Source organism: Eriocheir sinensis, chromosome 37 (genome assembly GCF_024679095.1).
Source record: "Eriocheir sinensis breed Jianghai 21 chromosome 37, ASM2467909v1, whole genome shotgun sequence".
NCBI lineage: Eukaryota > Metazoa > Arthropoda > Malacostraca > Decapoda > Varunidae > Eriocheir > Eriocheir sinensis.
This window is the reverse complement of record NC_066545.1, coordinates 5,068,553-5,085,364: the sequence shown is the minus strand read 5'-3', so window position 1 is coordinate 5,085,364 and position 16,812 is coordinate 5,068,553. Positions and strand designations below refer to the sequence as shown.

Here is a 16,812-nt window from a genome sequence, read left to right as displayed (position 1 = left end):
ATAAGTGTTGTAGGTAGTCCTCCCAGCATTGCAGAACAAAGCTATGCAGAAAACTTTAAAACTCAATGAATTACCTAATCACTACGTTGCAGACATGTCATGCTGGACCAGTACTGCTGTGTCTTCAGTAGGAGAGAGTGGACCATTGTAAAAATGAGACAAATCATGGGCAGAAAAATCATTAACAAATATATAATATTGATAATGATAATACTAATAATGATAATGATAATGATAATAATAATAATAATAATAATAATAATAATAATAATAATAATAATAATAATATAATAAATGATAAAATTATCAGGTTGAGAATCCTTTATCTGAAATTCCAAAATCTGAAAACCTCCAAGATCCGTTTTTTTTATTTTTTTTTATAATGCTGACATCAGCGTTTATTTATTTATTTATTTATTTTTTGCCACGTCATGGGTGGGTACATGGGCTATATGGAGGCTGTCAGGGTCAAGCGTGTACGTCCCTCTGAGGAGGGACCACAGACCCTTGCCAGGTGACGGCTCATAAAAGGGAGGGAAGGATGCCGATAGACCGATTATTGGCCGACGTCAGCCTAGCCGATCAAGTCGGTCTTTCTTTGTACAGGTCGAAGACGTGAGCATGGGTTCCCTTTGTTTGCCACAAGATGAGAGTGCTTAAGGCTATTCACACTATAGGTACGGTCACGCTCAAGTCATAGTCCGCTCTCACTCAGCTCACGGTCCTGTCACATATTACTACATGCACTTCAATGAAAGCATGCACTTCAATGAAAGCATGCACTTCAATGAAAGTATGCACTTCAATGAAAGCATGCACTTCAATGAAAGTATGCACTTCAATGAAAGCATGCACTTCAATGAAAGCATGCACACTGGCGCTCACAGTCCGCTCTCACTCCGGTCACAATCCCTTCAAAACAAATCTTGACCGGAGTAAGAGCGGACCATGAGTACAGTGAACCACCAGTGGCAACAGTCCCGTCTCACTTCGAGCAGTTTATCTTCAATTTTCAACAGTATTTTCTCAAATGTCCCAATGCTCATTCTGAAGTACTCGCGGAATTTACTTTCATGATCAACCAATCCAGGAAACAGTGAATGGAATTCCCCTTCACTCATCCCGTCTTCCAGGATCGGATGAACCCACTCTCTCTTCCTTTTCCGACTTAGTTTTTCTGTTTCTTTTTCTTGCTCGTCCAGTGCAATGGCGACTATTGCCAACTCCTCATCTGAAAATTCCCACATCTTCACTCAACAATGGTGTGATCTCTACTGATGACGGGAGAAAGGATGACACGGGCCCGCAACCGCAGCGTGACCATCGCTACAGTGTGAATACACCAGGACCGTGAGCGGAGCAAGAGCGGACCATGACTTGAGCGTGACCGTACCTATAGCATGAATCGGACCTAAAGCGGAAAACAATGGGGATTAGAGTCTCAGTTAGGATTGCCAACTTAAGCTAAAAAAAAATAAGGAAGGCAACATCCCATTCTCCAATAAAGAATGAATCCATATTTTAAGGAACGGGTGGCAGCCCAGAAATTTCTCTAGCCTGCCATGACTGACAGCCGCTGCCCACTGTTGGTGAAGGCAAGAGGAAGGGGGGAGGGACGTTACGACGCGTATTTTGCACATATTTCAGGACGACCCTCAACAAAGTTTTATGGACTGGTTTTGTGGTTCACAAAATAATGCGCTCACTACAGTTTTAAAATATTGAATTTTATCTGCTTTGGTTAGTTTAAATTCACACAGCACATAGTGTGGGGCAGCGGAAATACTTAACGCAGCGCAGGACAGTCCACTATACGCGGGTCTGTGTTGCGAGAAATACCTCCTTGCAAAAATAAGTCGCTCTGCTGTTCAATACGCATGCACACTGGGGGAATACACAGCAGGAAAAACACTAATTTGCCTAGTTTTGTTCTAGTTTCTCCACTTGTGATATTTGTGAACGGTGAGCAAAATATAGAAACAGTAAGCAAGTTGAACCTTTCTGTGAGCTATTTTGAAGCCGTGGCGGCGGGCAGCTGCAGTTGCACAACAGGCAATTGAAAAGTCAATCATTTAGTGATCTCCGGAGAATACTATCTCCATAATAAACAGCATCATATTTTGCCCAGAAATAAGCAGTCATGATACATCTCGAAATTAGTAGGCTACCTTCTCGTGAATAATCCCCTATTTAAGTTTTCATATTATTTAGATTCAAATAAAAGTATTCTGGAATCCGAAAAATCCGAAATCCGCAACATTTTTGGTCCCAGGAATTTCAGATAAGGGATTTTCAACATGTAATAATAATAATGATAATAATAATAATAATAATAATAATAATAATAATAATAATATCATAGGATCTTTAAAGCACAAGAATCTGGTGATGCACAAATACTTGGCACAAGCTCTTATTTGAAAGGGATACAATAATATTGTGATTATAAAATTACTAAAAAGTTAACATACAAAATAAGAAATATTCTAAGAGTATTTTTATATTTACTGGGGATTTACAAGACCAATCTTGCTCCCTTCAAGCATTATTTTGTTTTCCACAGCCACCAGTCAGTACTTCATGGCCAATTTAGTGTCATTGCATTCCTCTTCATGAAAAATCTTGCTTTAAGTCCAGATTTCTTATACTTTCCTCGAGTGTCTGGCCCTTTCAGTGGTGTGTGGCACCCAACATTGAAAAGTAACTTTTCATGGGCAAGAAATTAAGAGTGACATTTGATATTGTTTTTATCCAATGAGGTCTATGTGATGAACACTTATGAAAGGGGATGACAAAAATGTGATATGTTTTATACAAATATACCCAGTAAATTATGCTTCAAGAATATTTCATAGCTATATCTATCTACTATAAAATCTAGCCTAAAAAAAAATACAAATTTATATATGAGGCCCCTAATGACATAGTGTACCAAGCGCCACCGATAAGGAAATCGAGTTAAGTGTAGCACTGTGTAGCCTAAACCCTCTTCCATCTGGAGAGCAACCACGAGGTACAAAATGCTAACTGCATTTGGGTCAAAACTCCCCTTTAGTAACATGATATAGTCGTCCGCTTCACCTCGGTGTTTCAGTGCACCTTCATGCTGGTAACAGAGTATACCAAGGGCCACCCAGCCACATGCTGTCTGAGTGTTTCCAGATAATAACAGTATTTCTTTTTTATCACAGTCTTGCACAGTCTTCTTTATGGCATTAATGATTTTAACGTTATTCTAGCTTCATGTAATATTTCAGCATGTGATTGTATGAGAGTAAATTAGGGAAAACATACAAAAAATGGGAAATGCAAACAATGGCAACTCTAGTCCGAGCGTTCCCTCCACCCCGCGTATGACTTCCCTGAGTGCTGTGCTCTTTAAAACATAGACTGGGTTTTAACACTGCTGTTTTCACTGCTGCACAAGGGGTTTTCTTTATCTTCTCGGCAATATGAGTGACTCTAGCAATGAACAAAAAGCTGCTGGTCCTACTCATAGCAGCAAAAAAGTGAGGAGGCCAGAGATGTGAGCACAAAACATTAGTAAAAAGCTCAGGAACACAGGCAAGGCGTATGTGAGCAGAGCTACGAAGCCTCAAGTTGCGGCACGTGCTGTTGGTGAGCCGTGTCATGATGGCTGTTTTATGAAAGTAACTAGGCCAGTGATTAATTTATTGTTCAAAGAATTTTGGGACACTGGAGATTTTGATTTGCAGAACTCTTACATTCAGAATCTTGTGCATAAGGCTGAAGTAAAATGCAGACGAAAGCCAAGAGACCCCGCTTTCCCTGGCCCCTTATGGAGTTACAGCTTGCAGTATACTATGGTGCACCAGAATACTGTGTATCAGGTGTGTCGGCATGGCTTTTGGTCATTTTTTGGATTGAGTAGGCGAAGAGTGGACAATGCCCTGAAAAAAGCAAGTGAGGCCTCTACACCAACTACTGACCTGCATGGTAAACATCCACAGTCACGGGCAATAACAGATCATCGGAAGGAACTTGTTCATGAACACATTATGTCACTGCTGACTGTCTCCAGTCATTATACTGGGGCAAAATCTCCACACAGGCATTACCTTGCATCTGACCTTAGTATAGAACATCTGTACAGCATATACCTAGTGTGGATTGAAAAGGAACACCCAGCAGACTGTAACAAAAGGGTGAAGGCAAGCTATTACCGTAAAGTGTTTACGGAAGAATTCAACCTTTCTTTCAAGCCCCCCATGACTGACACATGTAGTACATGTGATCAGCTGAAAGCATCAGCTGAGGGAGTACAGGAAGTGGGGAATGATGATCTGAAGAAGGAACTGAAGGAGAAGCTACAGCAACACACCACAAGAGCTGCAGCATGGCAGCAGGCAATGAAGGATTATGCAAGAAACAGTGATGATAATACGCGTTCCATTTGCATCGATTTACAGCAGACTTTGCATGTCCCAAGATTATCAACGAATGTGACTTACTATAAACGCAAAATGTGGGCATACATTTTGTGTATCCACAACCTGAAAACAAGAAAGTCAAAATTTTTTGTGTGGGATGAGGTGACGGGTGGCAGGGGTTCTGTGGAAATTGCATCATGCGTACTAAAACAGCTTGACAGTGAGTATGACGCTAATGACTTTGGACGCCTTATCGTGTTTAGTGACAACTGCGGAGGACAGAATAAGAATATTAATGTTATGTTAAACTATCTGAAGGAGCTACACAGTCATAGGCTGCAGGACATTGTACACATTTTCTTGATGCCGCGCCAGCTACATGGCCTGCGACCGTGCATTTGGCCACATTGAGAAGGCAATTCGAGTGCATGGGGATGTGCATGATGTTGATGATTACTGTGCAATTATTCAAGGTGCAGTGTATGATCACTATGAGGTAGTGAAAATGAAAAGGGAGAACTCTGTTCATTTTAATAAACAGAGAAAGTATGTGGTGCAGCGTAAGCCTCGTGACCCTTCTGTGAGATTCAAGGATGCCAGGAAATTTGCATTTCAGTTAAATTAAAGAAAAGGTTACTTTCTTAGTATGGATTACAGTGACAGTGCACTACTACATCCAGTGAGGTTGATGCCTGGGAAGAGTGCCTATGCCCCCTCAGAGTTTAATCTTAGTAGTGTTGATCTAGAACTAAAGTACCATCATCCCATTGCCTTGCAGAGGAGCAAGATTAACAATCTGAAATCATTGTGCACCTTTATGACAGAAACACAAGTGTTCTTTTTTGTGTGGAATTATCAGTGAACAAAAGGAGCTACAAGGAACACAAGGACAAGAGAGACTTGGAGAAGATGAAGAAATAGAACTTGACAACGATCTTCTTGACAATGATTTTTCATGCAGTAACTGTTAATGATTACAATGCAGGTTTTGTTTTATCCACTCTGATGCAAATCCTACCTTTGTTCTCCAATGATTTATAATATTACAGCTTTACAAACATACATCCCGTTCTTCTTGAAGCTTTGCGTTGTTTCCAAAGGAAGGCTTTTATTATGATGGTTTTTGTTTTCTTTTAAATGTAAGACATACATCGATTTTGATTTCCAGATTGTTACATTAATATCTTGGGTTGGTTTTATCAAAATAAATGTTTACTGAGAATACAGTCTCTCTCTCAATATCTATGCTGGAGGAAAATGCAGCTATTGTTATACCTTCCAAAACACACATATTTTTTTCAAAGCAAATTTAGTATGACATGAAAGAAGGAATGTTAAGCTAAACATTAAAAAAATGCATAAAAAAATATTCAATGGAAAGTAAGTTATAGCATTTTGAAAGCAGCACAACTTTAACTGTGTTTTTCTCCATTTTCTATATATAGCGTTTGGTACACTATGTTATTAAGTGCCTCATATATAAAGTACTCCTAGATGAAAAGACAATCTTGCCAGATTTGCAACTCTATGTATATTATTTAACTATCATTGTAATAATTGCATCAATGAAAATAGACAACTCATAATGTAATGCAAGTTCAAAGAAAGTTATTTTTAATCAAAATGCTGTTAAACAAAGCCTTTTCTATTATCAACTCTGAGAAAAGTAATGCAACTCAGTACTTAGCATTAGTAAATAAAAGAATGCACATTTAGTCAATCGATCACATCATGCTTCAAAAGGAACAGATGAACCTCATTTTCCTTGTTGTCAACATAAAGGAGGTTAGTCTTTACTTAGTTTCCTGCATAACAGTCATGGGAATAATAAAATGGAATACAAAAACTAGTTCTCTGAATTGGTAAAGTGAGGTTCTTCTGTACATGCAAGTTATGCTCATCTCGTACCAAATCTAAATTCAGGACGAAGACAGCTGAATGGAGTTTAACAATCATGCACCATCAGATGGGCTCAAATATGAGATGGTTATCTGATGACAATGACCATAACCAAGGAACTGCAGTGACCTTCACTTTGGCAGTCACTAACAGACTCATGATAACAACCATATCTTTAGCTAGTCTGAAGTAGGCAGTCAGACACCTGACGCAAAGAACATGAGCCATTCCCATTGAGATATATGCCAGGAGTGATGGAACGCTGCAAGCCTTTCAAACTGATAACAGATGGAGAACCTAAGTAATGAGTGGCTATCCATGAACTGTAGAAGTCAGGGCAGACAGAGGCCCATGTAGAGGGATAAAATTAGAGCATTTCCTGGAGCAGGATGGAGCACACTTAACATTATAAAGAGCATTGAGAACCCGGTCATAAGGAGTGTGAAAGTGGAACAGTCAAGCTAAGATTTGTAGTGGCTTCACACCCAGGCCTATAGATTCAGAGTTAGGCATGTGAACCACTATGCTAAAGGGATACTTGCAACTTTTCTTTTGAACAAAAATCCTTTCTATTGGCATCTTTCACTGCAAGCAAGTTCATCAAACAAGCAGTTGCAATCCATGGATTCTCAAATGCTCATCAAGGATCTCTCAGTTTTATCTAAGATTGTCTTCGATCACCTCCACTTTGTAATTATGAACGACATTGAGTGCATAACATTCTAATAAAAAATAAGCCACTTGCAGAAGAAGGTAGCTGCAGATAATTGGTTATGATCTCATAAAGCCAAGATACTTAATAATGCATACACTGAGGAACATAAGACTATGGTAACATTCATCCAATTTGGCATTAGAAAGGTGAGTAAAATTTTGACCTATAAATATGATCTGATGGCACTGCTGTCTTTAGTCCTTTGCAATCATTAAAGCTTTATAGCAAATAATAATGACACACACACACACACTGCCAACCTACCCACCTGATCCATTGCAGTATTCTGGGCTGGGGGCTCCAAGTAGGCCTGGGGCATTTTCCATACCTGCAGCTGCAACAGATTGAGAAAAATGAGCCTTCCAACTCTGATACCAAGCACTTTATATATCTGCCCAGAACCAAGCTAAATCTGTTCTTCAATTCACTAAAAATTCTTACATTAACAGAAGATTTCAAAATATTCAGAAATGTAATTCCTTCTGAGACCTTTGGTATCTATCCAAAAGTATCCACAACCATTTTACTTCCCAATCCAAAGTGAAATCTTCAGAAAAAGTCTGTGGAAAGAGTTCTACATCAGAGCTAGGTTTGACAGTTGTAGTGCAATCAGGATTGAGGGGAGCGTCCGCCATGTCTTTAATTATTAGCGTATGGTCCTGATTATATTCATGTGCAATGTATGCTTATGGTGAAGTAATATATTCTTACTTTCAGATCTTTAAGTCGATACATAATAGCAGGAAAAAATAAAATGAAATTTTTTAACAAAACTCAACTTAAAATTTCTCTCTCATCTAATGACCTACGCTGCTGAAAAAATACCAAAGAAACTTAAAACAAAATCCAAAAGATTCATCATGGAAATTTTTTCAATTTTGCTTTTGTTAAATGATGAGAATTTTTTTCAATTTTGTTGATGTATCTAACGATATTAATTTTTTCTGACAATTGTCCCTTAATTGAAAAGAAAACTCATGATGAAAAGCTTGCACTTCAGCTTCTCTTTCTAAAGATGTATTGTTTATTAAAATCGGCCAAATAGCGGCGAAGTTATTGCAGAAAAACTTAAACTAATCCCGTTTTCTAAAAAGGAGTGTTAAAGTCCGCGGATTTATAGAGTTCGCCCTATAAACCTAGATGCCTTCCCAGTTGGTATTCTTTACTGAATTCCATTTTTTTCTTTGTTTTGAAGGACTTTGTGTGTCTGATGGCGTCCTTTTCTTGGAAATCCTGGTCACCAGCCGACGTGCGAAACTTATCTGTGGCTCCTCCGGGGTGACTGATGTATGTGTCAGCTCTGTTGCCTCCAAGACCTTCACAGATGCTAGTTTGCCTCAAGATGCCATACAAATATTCTTTTAGGTTATTTTATATGCTGAAACGATGTATGCACATGTGTATAAATATAGCTTTTTTTCTTTTTTTTTTTTTTACGTGCCAGCCCATAGTGCCAGTAGAAGAGCCCCAGCCCGTTATGGTGCAAGCAAGTGTTTTATAGTGACGTAAGTGACGAGCAAAAGAGGGCAGGGAGGAATTCGGCCATAACTGTCATTTTTGCATATTTCTGCATAATATTTTGCCACAAGCTAGCCGAGGCGTGTACGAAGACATGTGAATTTTTAGAATTTTATCGATATTTTTGAAAAATCCACAGCGAACGCTCTCCTTAAGAAGAGGTGAGAAAGATACAGAGTAAAACTGTTGAAGATATTTTTGGCTTAATGCTAGAAGTCTCTGGGAGAGTTAAGTTAGAGTTAGCAAGGTTTTGATATTTTCTATTGATCCAAGTTTTTGGTGAGTTAAAGGAAAGATCAGACTTGACTATGGGCAGAAACAGGAAAGATTGAGGCTTGATCATCTCATTTACTATGCAAATAGTGATATTAATTAGCATTTTATATATTTTATTCAGTCACTCAGCCTTCTGAGTCATACCTGGAGGTCTTCTGGAGCCCAAAAGGGCGTAGGAGACGTAGAATGGAGCAAAGCCGTGTTCCTGATCCTCGTCATCACTGTCATGCTCGCTGAACTTGGTCATCCCAAACATGCATGGGTTATACTCAGGCAGGGCTGCAAGAGAAGGCAGTAAAGATACTAGCCTGTGCCCTAACTTTGAAAGATTAATTCAAGGCAATATCTGATATAAATGGATGGAATATAGTTGGAACATCAAATCTCTACCTTACGGTAAATAAAAAGTTGAGTGAGAATAGGAGTGTACAGATTAGATTGCAGATGGGAGCATCATCTCTTAACTTCATATCATCACCAAAACTAGCACCACCACTCACGCATGCCAGGGTACTGCTGGATGCCTGGGAAGGTTGGTGGAGCAGAGGGGGCCGGGGAACCTGGGTAAGGTGGAGGCATAAAGGCAGAGTTTTGTGGTGGTGAGTTGGGTACCACTCCACCAGCTGCAAACCCTACAGCAGGTGGGGCATTGGGGTTGTAGGCAGGCAGTTCAGGGTACCCTGGTGGAGGTGGATACCCTGGGGCACCAGGAGCAGGATACCCTGGGGCACCAGGAGCAGGATACTCTGGGGCACCAGGAGCAGGATACCCTGGGGCACCAGGAGCAGGATACCCTGGGGCACCAGGAGCAGGATACTCTGGGGCACCAGGAGCAGGATACCCTGGGGCACCAGCAGCAGGATAGCCAGGGGCACCAGGACTGGGATAGGCGGGGGGAGGCACAGCAGGCGCAAAGGAGGAGAAGTATTGCTGGAGAGGTATTGAGCCGATGATGACAGGCACAGCAAAGTCCAGGTCAGTGTGGCAGCCTGACGGCTCCATCTCAAACTGCAAAAAATGTCAGTTTCAAGGCCACACTCCATAGCATAGCTGGGCGTTATCGCGATAAGTTATCGCGATACTTTATCGCTGATAACAAAATCGGGTTATCGGCCATCCGCTACTTATTTAAATATATATCGGTATCTTCATTACTTTTGTAACCAAACTGGCGATAATCGCTACTTTTTTCCGACTCAGAAAAAAAAACGTTGTCCCCTCCCTACACATGGCCCGGGCGCCCGGTGTTGTATGAAAAAACTTCAGGGCATGAAATATCTTCGGTGAAGAGATTTCATGCTTTGATCATCACCATTAAAACACTAGGTTATTTTTTGTTTATGTAAGACTCAAAAATTAATATATCAAAAAGAAAAATCATTTAACTTTGCCCCCCAAAATTATTATTCACTGCCTCAAATTTGATATTCCATATTCGTTTGTGAGCACGCCATGATATTGAAGGCACCCAGTGTTGTGTTATTTGGTGTCCCATCGTCAAATGTTGGCGCTTTTGTTTACAAATACTGGTCTCTCGTGAACTACGCATGTTCAGACCAGTAAGTGTAGCCCTGTAGAGTCTCACAAAGCTTTTTAACACATTAAGACAAACAGTACCACCATCCTCGCCGTTTCTAAAACAGCACTCTGTACATATAAATACAACTCGCACAGAGTGTCGTTCTAGAAACAGCGGGGATGGTGGAAGTGGTACTGTATGTCTGATTCAGCCTTCCAGCAACTCTTAATTACGGTTAAAAAGCTTTGTGAGATTGTATAGGTCTACACTTGCTGGTCTGAGCATGCACAGTTCACGAGAGACCAGTGTTTGTAAACAAAAGCGCCAACATTTGACGGTGGGGACGCCAAATAACACAACACGGTTCAGGCGTTTCTAGTATTACCGTCCATAGGTACGTGTCAACTTGTGGTTTTCAGGTTTTGTAAGTTTTCTAAAATACAAGTAATGAAAATTTGAATTCATCTACGTTTTTTTATTGGAAATAATATAGTATCATTTTCGCCTATCGGACTTATCGCTATCGGAATTATGGATTAATATCGAGTATCGGTTATCGCCTATATTTGTGTTTCCAGTTAACGAATATCGGTTATCGCCGATAAGGTTTTCCATTATCAGTTATCGGTTATCAGGAATAAGGTTTTCTGTTATCGTGCCCAGCTATGCTCCATAGTACCAGAAAAACAACAATTTGACAATGAAAGGAACAAAGTAGATAAGCTCAACAGTATATAAAAAATAACCCTTGCTTTCTTTAGAAACTCTTCTAATTTTCTTTTGAGTACTGTTTCATAAACTTTTTTCCCTTTAGTATATTTTCCAATATATCATCTTATAATGCAATAATGCTGATGAAATATACATGCAAGGAAAAAAGAAGCAGCCCATTACTCACAAGTACACTAGAAAGGGAGGAGGAAAACCCTCATTTAACATAAAATTTAGCCACACATACAAAGAGACTATCAAAAAAAAGGACAGAAAAGCAGGCATCACCACCAACCTGAAATTCATAATCTATGTCAATGATGCGGCAGTACTCAAGGTTGGACGGTGGCAGAGGTGGAATGGTCATCTCTACGGCAGACCAGATGTCTTCTTTGCCTGGCTCGATGACGCCACGCTTTATCTCCGCTACCTTGCGCCTTTCCTTCTTGGTGCGTCCCTCTGCATAGTATGTGGTGATCTGGAATGGGACGACAAGGATGGAGTGTGGGAGGAGTTGGTGACAGATGGGAAACAGATGGGAGGATGAGTGGTGCAGCAGCGGTAGAGGAAAGGTGTTTGGGATATTATAAATCATTTGGTGGAAGAAATAATTAGTAAAGGCCTACACATGCAAGGGAAATGCAATGCCAAAAAATATATTTGCAAATCAACAACCAAGTCCTAGGCCTATCTTAGTCTATTCTTACAAGAATTTAAATCCATGAATACAGGTATGCACCAACTGTCTACATGTAAAGGTAAAGGTAAAGTTGGGGGCATACGCTGTAGCAGCGCGTGGCATCGATGCTCATCTCCGTAACATTGGCCCTTGAGCCTGTGGTGGGAGTGAGCCCATTATCCCGGGACACAGGGCCAGTGTGACATCCGGATGAACACAGTTTACCTTCCCCAGGTTTCCCCAGGTACCCATTTATCGACCAGCCCGAGAGGGAGGATGAACAGCTGGGTGAACTGCATGCCGACTGCCCGGGCCAGGATTCAAACCCGGGCCCGCGGAGTAGAGGCCAGGCATGCTGACCACTAGACCACGGAGGCGTGGTCTACATGTAGCTATATATATTTCCCTGGTGATCAAGTTCATCCCTTTCTAACCATGTTGTTGACTTAATATTCACATGATCTTGGGTTGTTGGTCATAACTTGATGAGATATGATCTGCTCTGCCAGAAGCCCACAGCTTCTCTCACATAAATCCAATAACATGCATGATGAAAACAGATGAACAAAATATTTCATACACTATAAGATTGTTACAATGTCTACAAAACATAGCATGATTAAAACAACAAAATAAAACTCAGACATGACCTGAGTTGAAGTAGGGTGCAGAGACATGGACATTAGGGTTTTGATAGCCTGTTGAGGTTCATGAGATGTCATGCCATGGCCCTCACAGAGTCCTTTTCACACATGCTTAAAATTTCGGTATTGAATATACTACATTTGGATAAATATTACTTGCAGAAATATATTTATTAAACAGCAGCTTAAATTATCAAGAGATTCAATTTGTTACTCTTACATGATCAATAATCAGTCCATTACATGAACCAGAGGAACAACTGGTGAAAACATATATATCACAAAGACAAAGGAAAGGATGGAGGGGAGGAGAGGTGATGATAGTGATCTGAGGCAGGAGAACAAAAGGAAGTGAAGGTGAAGGAGATGAGGAGGATAAAGATTAAGGGCCGCTTTCACAGTCACTTTGTTTGTTTTGATCGTTACCAATGGCAGCAATTGCCGCTTAATATTTCACATGAAACTGGACAATGGGGCAGTGGTGGCTGCAGACGAAGCGAGAGATGTTGAGAGTGTGAGTTAAGGTGCGGGGCTAGGCTAACCCCGCAGCCGCCACTACCCGATCGGCCAGTTTCACATGGAAATACTGTAGCTGCGACCACCACCATTGGTAACGATCAAAACAAACAAAATGACTGTGAAAGCAGCCCTAAATGACAGAATGCATAAACTAATGTTACAACAATGAAAGCCATCCTTGTCACACTCAATCAATCTTATCAATTCCACCTTCCCCAAGAAACCAAACTAATATGCCCCAACACAAACACAAACCCCATGTATCTAGTTAATCTCAGTCATGGCATGGTTGATTTCTCTCTGTCTTTCCTTATGAAGCCCATCCCATCCCTCACAACACCTAGTATATACACCTTCCATACCTGCTCAATTGTGACCTTGGTGTGGTTGATCTCATTTCTAGTCGTGTTAATGCACTCGGCATTGATGATCATCTTCTCACCAGGCACAAAGCCAGAGCGGTCAATGCGCAGGGCAACTGTCATGGGTCCACTGCGACACCACAAACAACAAGCATATTTTTCCTCGGTGAAGCTGATTGGCATCTGTGGGAGGGTTGACGAGTGAATGATGTATTAGAGGAAGTTGTTGCTATTGTCAGCTGTTGTGTTGTGTAATAGTGCTGGTACTTTGATGTTAGAGGAAGGACGATTTTAATCTTAATTTTGGAAAGCCTCATTATCACACAAAAACATAACTGCCATTACTTAAACTAAACATTATGGAGGATGTAGCATATCACCAGTAAATGTACAGTATTTCATAGTAATTAAATGGGAAAATGAACTGAAAGATATAGACAAAATTAATTAGTATTCAAGTCTCAAAGATTTATAATACAGGAGTGGAAGAGTACACAAGAAGTTCCCTTCGTTGATCACTAAAGTAGACCACAAAAACATAACGAAAAATGCTTTAAGGAAAACCAAAACAACATAGCTCATAAGAATATTACATAATAGTGTTTAATAAGGCTTTAACAGAGCTGCACGATCTATTTCAGAGAAAGACTATTCATTTCTGTGTAAATTATGATGTTTTTTCTAGTCAGCATAGTTTATTTTTGTCTTGGTTCAAGAGACACCCAATATGTTTGGTAGTGACTACAGCCATCCTGACCCCCAGATCTATTTATAAACTAAAAACAAAGGCTCTAATTTCAACATGAGTATGTTTAGGTAAACTCTGAGCCTTTAGCTCCAGCATAATGAGCCAGACTCAGTCCTGCAAAAGAGATGAGATAAGAACACCCACACACCGGGGCCTGGGGGTTGGTGTTGAGGTCCAGGAGGGTGTTGATGGAGTAGGGGCGGGTGCAAGTCTTGTCAGTCTTCCATGGAATGTCCATCTTGGCCTTGCACTGGTGCCGCACCTTTCCCACGTGTGACTCAAAGGATGAAGGGATTCCGTTTGGCACCAGGAAGTTGAAGCGAAAGACATGCTGGCCCGGGGGAAGCTCGTACGAGTCTGAGCCTGCAGGTTAAAGGTGCACGTCACACTTTGCTGCGCAGGATTATAAAAGTTAAGATGAATAATGTAGTACTAAGTTTCCATGTTTTTTTTAAGATGGACAGAGTTTGTCAAACACTGATAAGTAATTGTTCTATGGGACTCTGGCACAGTATATCATCAACTTCTAATGATCTACTTTGCATCCTCCAAACTGAGACTGTTAAAATAAGCACTTGAGATCTATCATGTCATGATAGGCAGTTTCTCACATACAGTGGACATGCAAAGAAAATTTTTAATCAGCTAATTACTCTGTGGAAAAGAATTATAATACAGAAATAGGAGTGCAATCAAAATCAGGTCCAGTTTAATGATTTATGCAAAGGTTATTAAAAAAAAAAATAGTGCAGAGGCATGTTTGAGTAACAATCTTAATAGAAAAAAAAATACAAACTCCAAAGAACAGAAAATTTAGTGTTAAAAATCAGGAAAGTTGATGCAACACTTCAAATCTTCAGGATGCAACAAGTGTGTTGAGTGTGCATGGCCAGCATGAAGCAAAGATGCCACCACCCTGGGTAGCAACACAGCATTAAAAGCTGAAGCAACCAGTAAAACTAGAATGATCTAATGTATGGGATAAATCACAGATCTTGTACACTAAAATGGTAACTATTGATTGATAGCCCAAGAAGTTTTAAGGTTTCTTGACCAATCCTTGAAAGCTGTTAAAAAAATCTTGCAAAGCATTATTGAAAAAATTCATTTGAAAAAATGGATGACCTGTTCTGATACTCCCCTTTGAAAAACACAATAACAGAGGACAGAAGAAAATGGAAGACATCACACCATTCCAGATTTTCTGAGTGGAGAGCACACGAAAGAACAGAAACGTTGCCACTGGTTGCTCCATCCTAACCACCCGCCATCCAGCCATCAAGACAGCCAGTCCTTTGGTAACCCACCATTGCCCCACACCCAGTAGTTCATTTCGTAGTACTTCTCCTGGCTGGTGTAGTGGCGGGTCTCGGTTTTGCGGTCATCTCCCGTGCCAGTGGTCGTCCTTTCAGTCCAGTGAACCTTTGCATAGCCTTTGAACTCCACCTCAATGCCTGGGGAGGAGAACAAGGAAGCATACGCACATTAGGGTTGAGTGGTATACATGAGGCAAATAAGAAGATAGAACAGCAATGGGCAGGCTACAGAGGATAGAGAGGATCATGTTACAAAAAGTGCTGTTAAGAGATGAAAAGGTACACCTGCAAAACCACTAAGTTGCTATTTTATTGCTACAATCTGCTCTTTGTGACTCTCTGCTTCAGAAGTTAAATGAACATTGAGAAAATGGCTAACTTACTTTAAATTATCATCAATATGAAGTTCTTATCATAATTACAAAAGAAGTCCTAAACACAAATCTGAAAAATATATCCAAAATAATACCCATATACGTATACTGAAATTCTAAAATACTGTTTACACTGCCAACTGAGTACTGGTTAGCTGTACTGCAACACAAGTCAAAACCTGCTGATACTAAAATGACCATCAGTGCCCAAATTATACCAGGACTGGACAGTCAACTGTATCATCAGTGCCCAAATTATACCAGGACTGGACAGTCAACTGTATCTCACAGTATCAACATGTAGACCACAACACTCACCTCTGCACTTCTTCGGCTTATCACATATTGCCTGGACATAGCCGGTGATGGTCTGGCCGGTAAAGTAGACTGCTGACGGGTTGTCGAACACCACAGCAATTGAAGTCGGCATCCTGAGTCCTGTTAGAACAAGTGCTCAGTGAACCAGTAGCAAATGTTGCCTCTATCTATCAATAGCTCTGATGGCCTGTACCCCTCAAGATCTTCCCTTCAGGCAATGGCCATGGTAGAAGTCTTCAGTTCTGCCTCTTTACACAAACTTTTTTAGCAACATTCACACCCCCTCCTACCTCTCTACATGTATGTATTCCTGGGTCGTATCAGTCTGCCTTTTTGTGTTCTCCCTGCCACCTATTTAACCTTCATTATACAGTCAACACAAAATTGTTATTCTGTATTCTTATAAAATATCCAAACTACATTCTATACCTTCTGCTCTCCCATGCAGAGTATATTACTTTTAGTACATTATTTTGTGTTTGGGTACTTTTACTGAAATAATATTTTCCCAGTGTAGGTTTTACTAAACTGTCATAGTCTAGAACTTTTCAGTTTTGGGAATGCAAGAATGCTGACTACATGCTTTGAGGTCATGAAAGCCTGTCCTTCCTCAGTAAAAGACTACATTAGCAGCAGGAGGTGACAACAAGACTGTGGCTATGATATAATATTAACTAAAGTCCTGAGATAGTTTATATTACTTTCAAAACACATGAAATTCATTTTTGTCAGTAAGGGAACCCAGACTGCAAGAATAACAGTCCTTCCTCGGCCAGGACCTGAGCCCATGCGCCAGGAGACCAAGAAGAACCAGAGGCTTCCC

General features: G+C 40.4%; 1 protein-coding gene across 17 annotated transcripts in view; it reads right to left on the bottom strand.

Annotated features, from left to right (window-relative positions):
• LOC127008120 (arrestin domain-containing protein 3-like) overlaps window positions 1–16,812 on the bottom strand; it is a 45,695-nt gene that overhangs the window by 21,822 nt on the left and 7,061 nt on the right. For 10 of the 17 annotated variants that reach the window (XR_007760812.1, XR_007760816.1, XR_007760813.1 and 7 more), the window contains exons 2-9: window positions 15,990–16,109; window positions 15,289–15,435; window positions 14,130–14,344; window positions 13,234–13,416; window positions 11,325–11,507; window positions 9,300–9,807; window positions 8,944–9,078; window positions 7,274–7,339 (exon numbers count right to left, since the gene is read on the bottom strand). Coding sequence is in view for 13 of the 17 variants with exons in the window: in XM_050879730.1 (XP_050735687.1) it covers window positions 7,274–7,339; window positions 8,944–9,078; window positions 9,300–9,807; window positions 11,325–11,507; window positions 13,234–13,416; window positions 14,130–14,344; window positions 15,289–15,435; window positions 15,990–16,101 (1,549 nt within the window). In the remaining 4 variants the exon portion in view is untranslated. Of the gene's footprint in view, window positions 1–74; window positions 123–7,273; window positions 7,340–8,943; window positions 9,079–9,299; window positions 9,808–11,324; window positions 11,508–13,233; window positions 13,417–14,129; window positions 14,345–15,288; window positions 15,436–15,989; window positions 16,110–16,812 lie in introns of all 17 variants that reach the window. The other 7 variants (XR_007760815.1, XM_050879735.1, XM_050879736.1 and 4 more) reach the window with 2 other exon arrangements.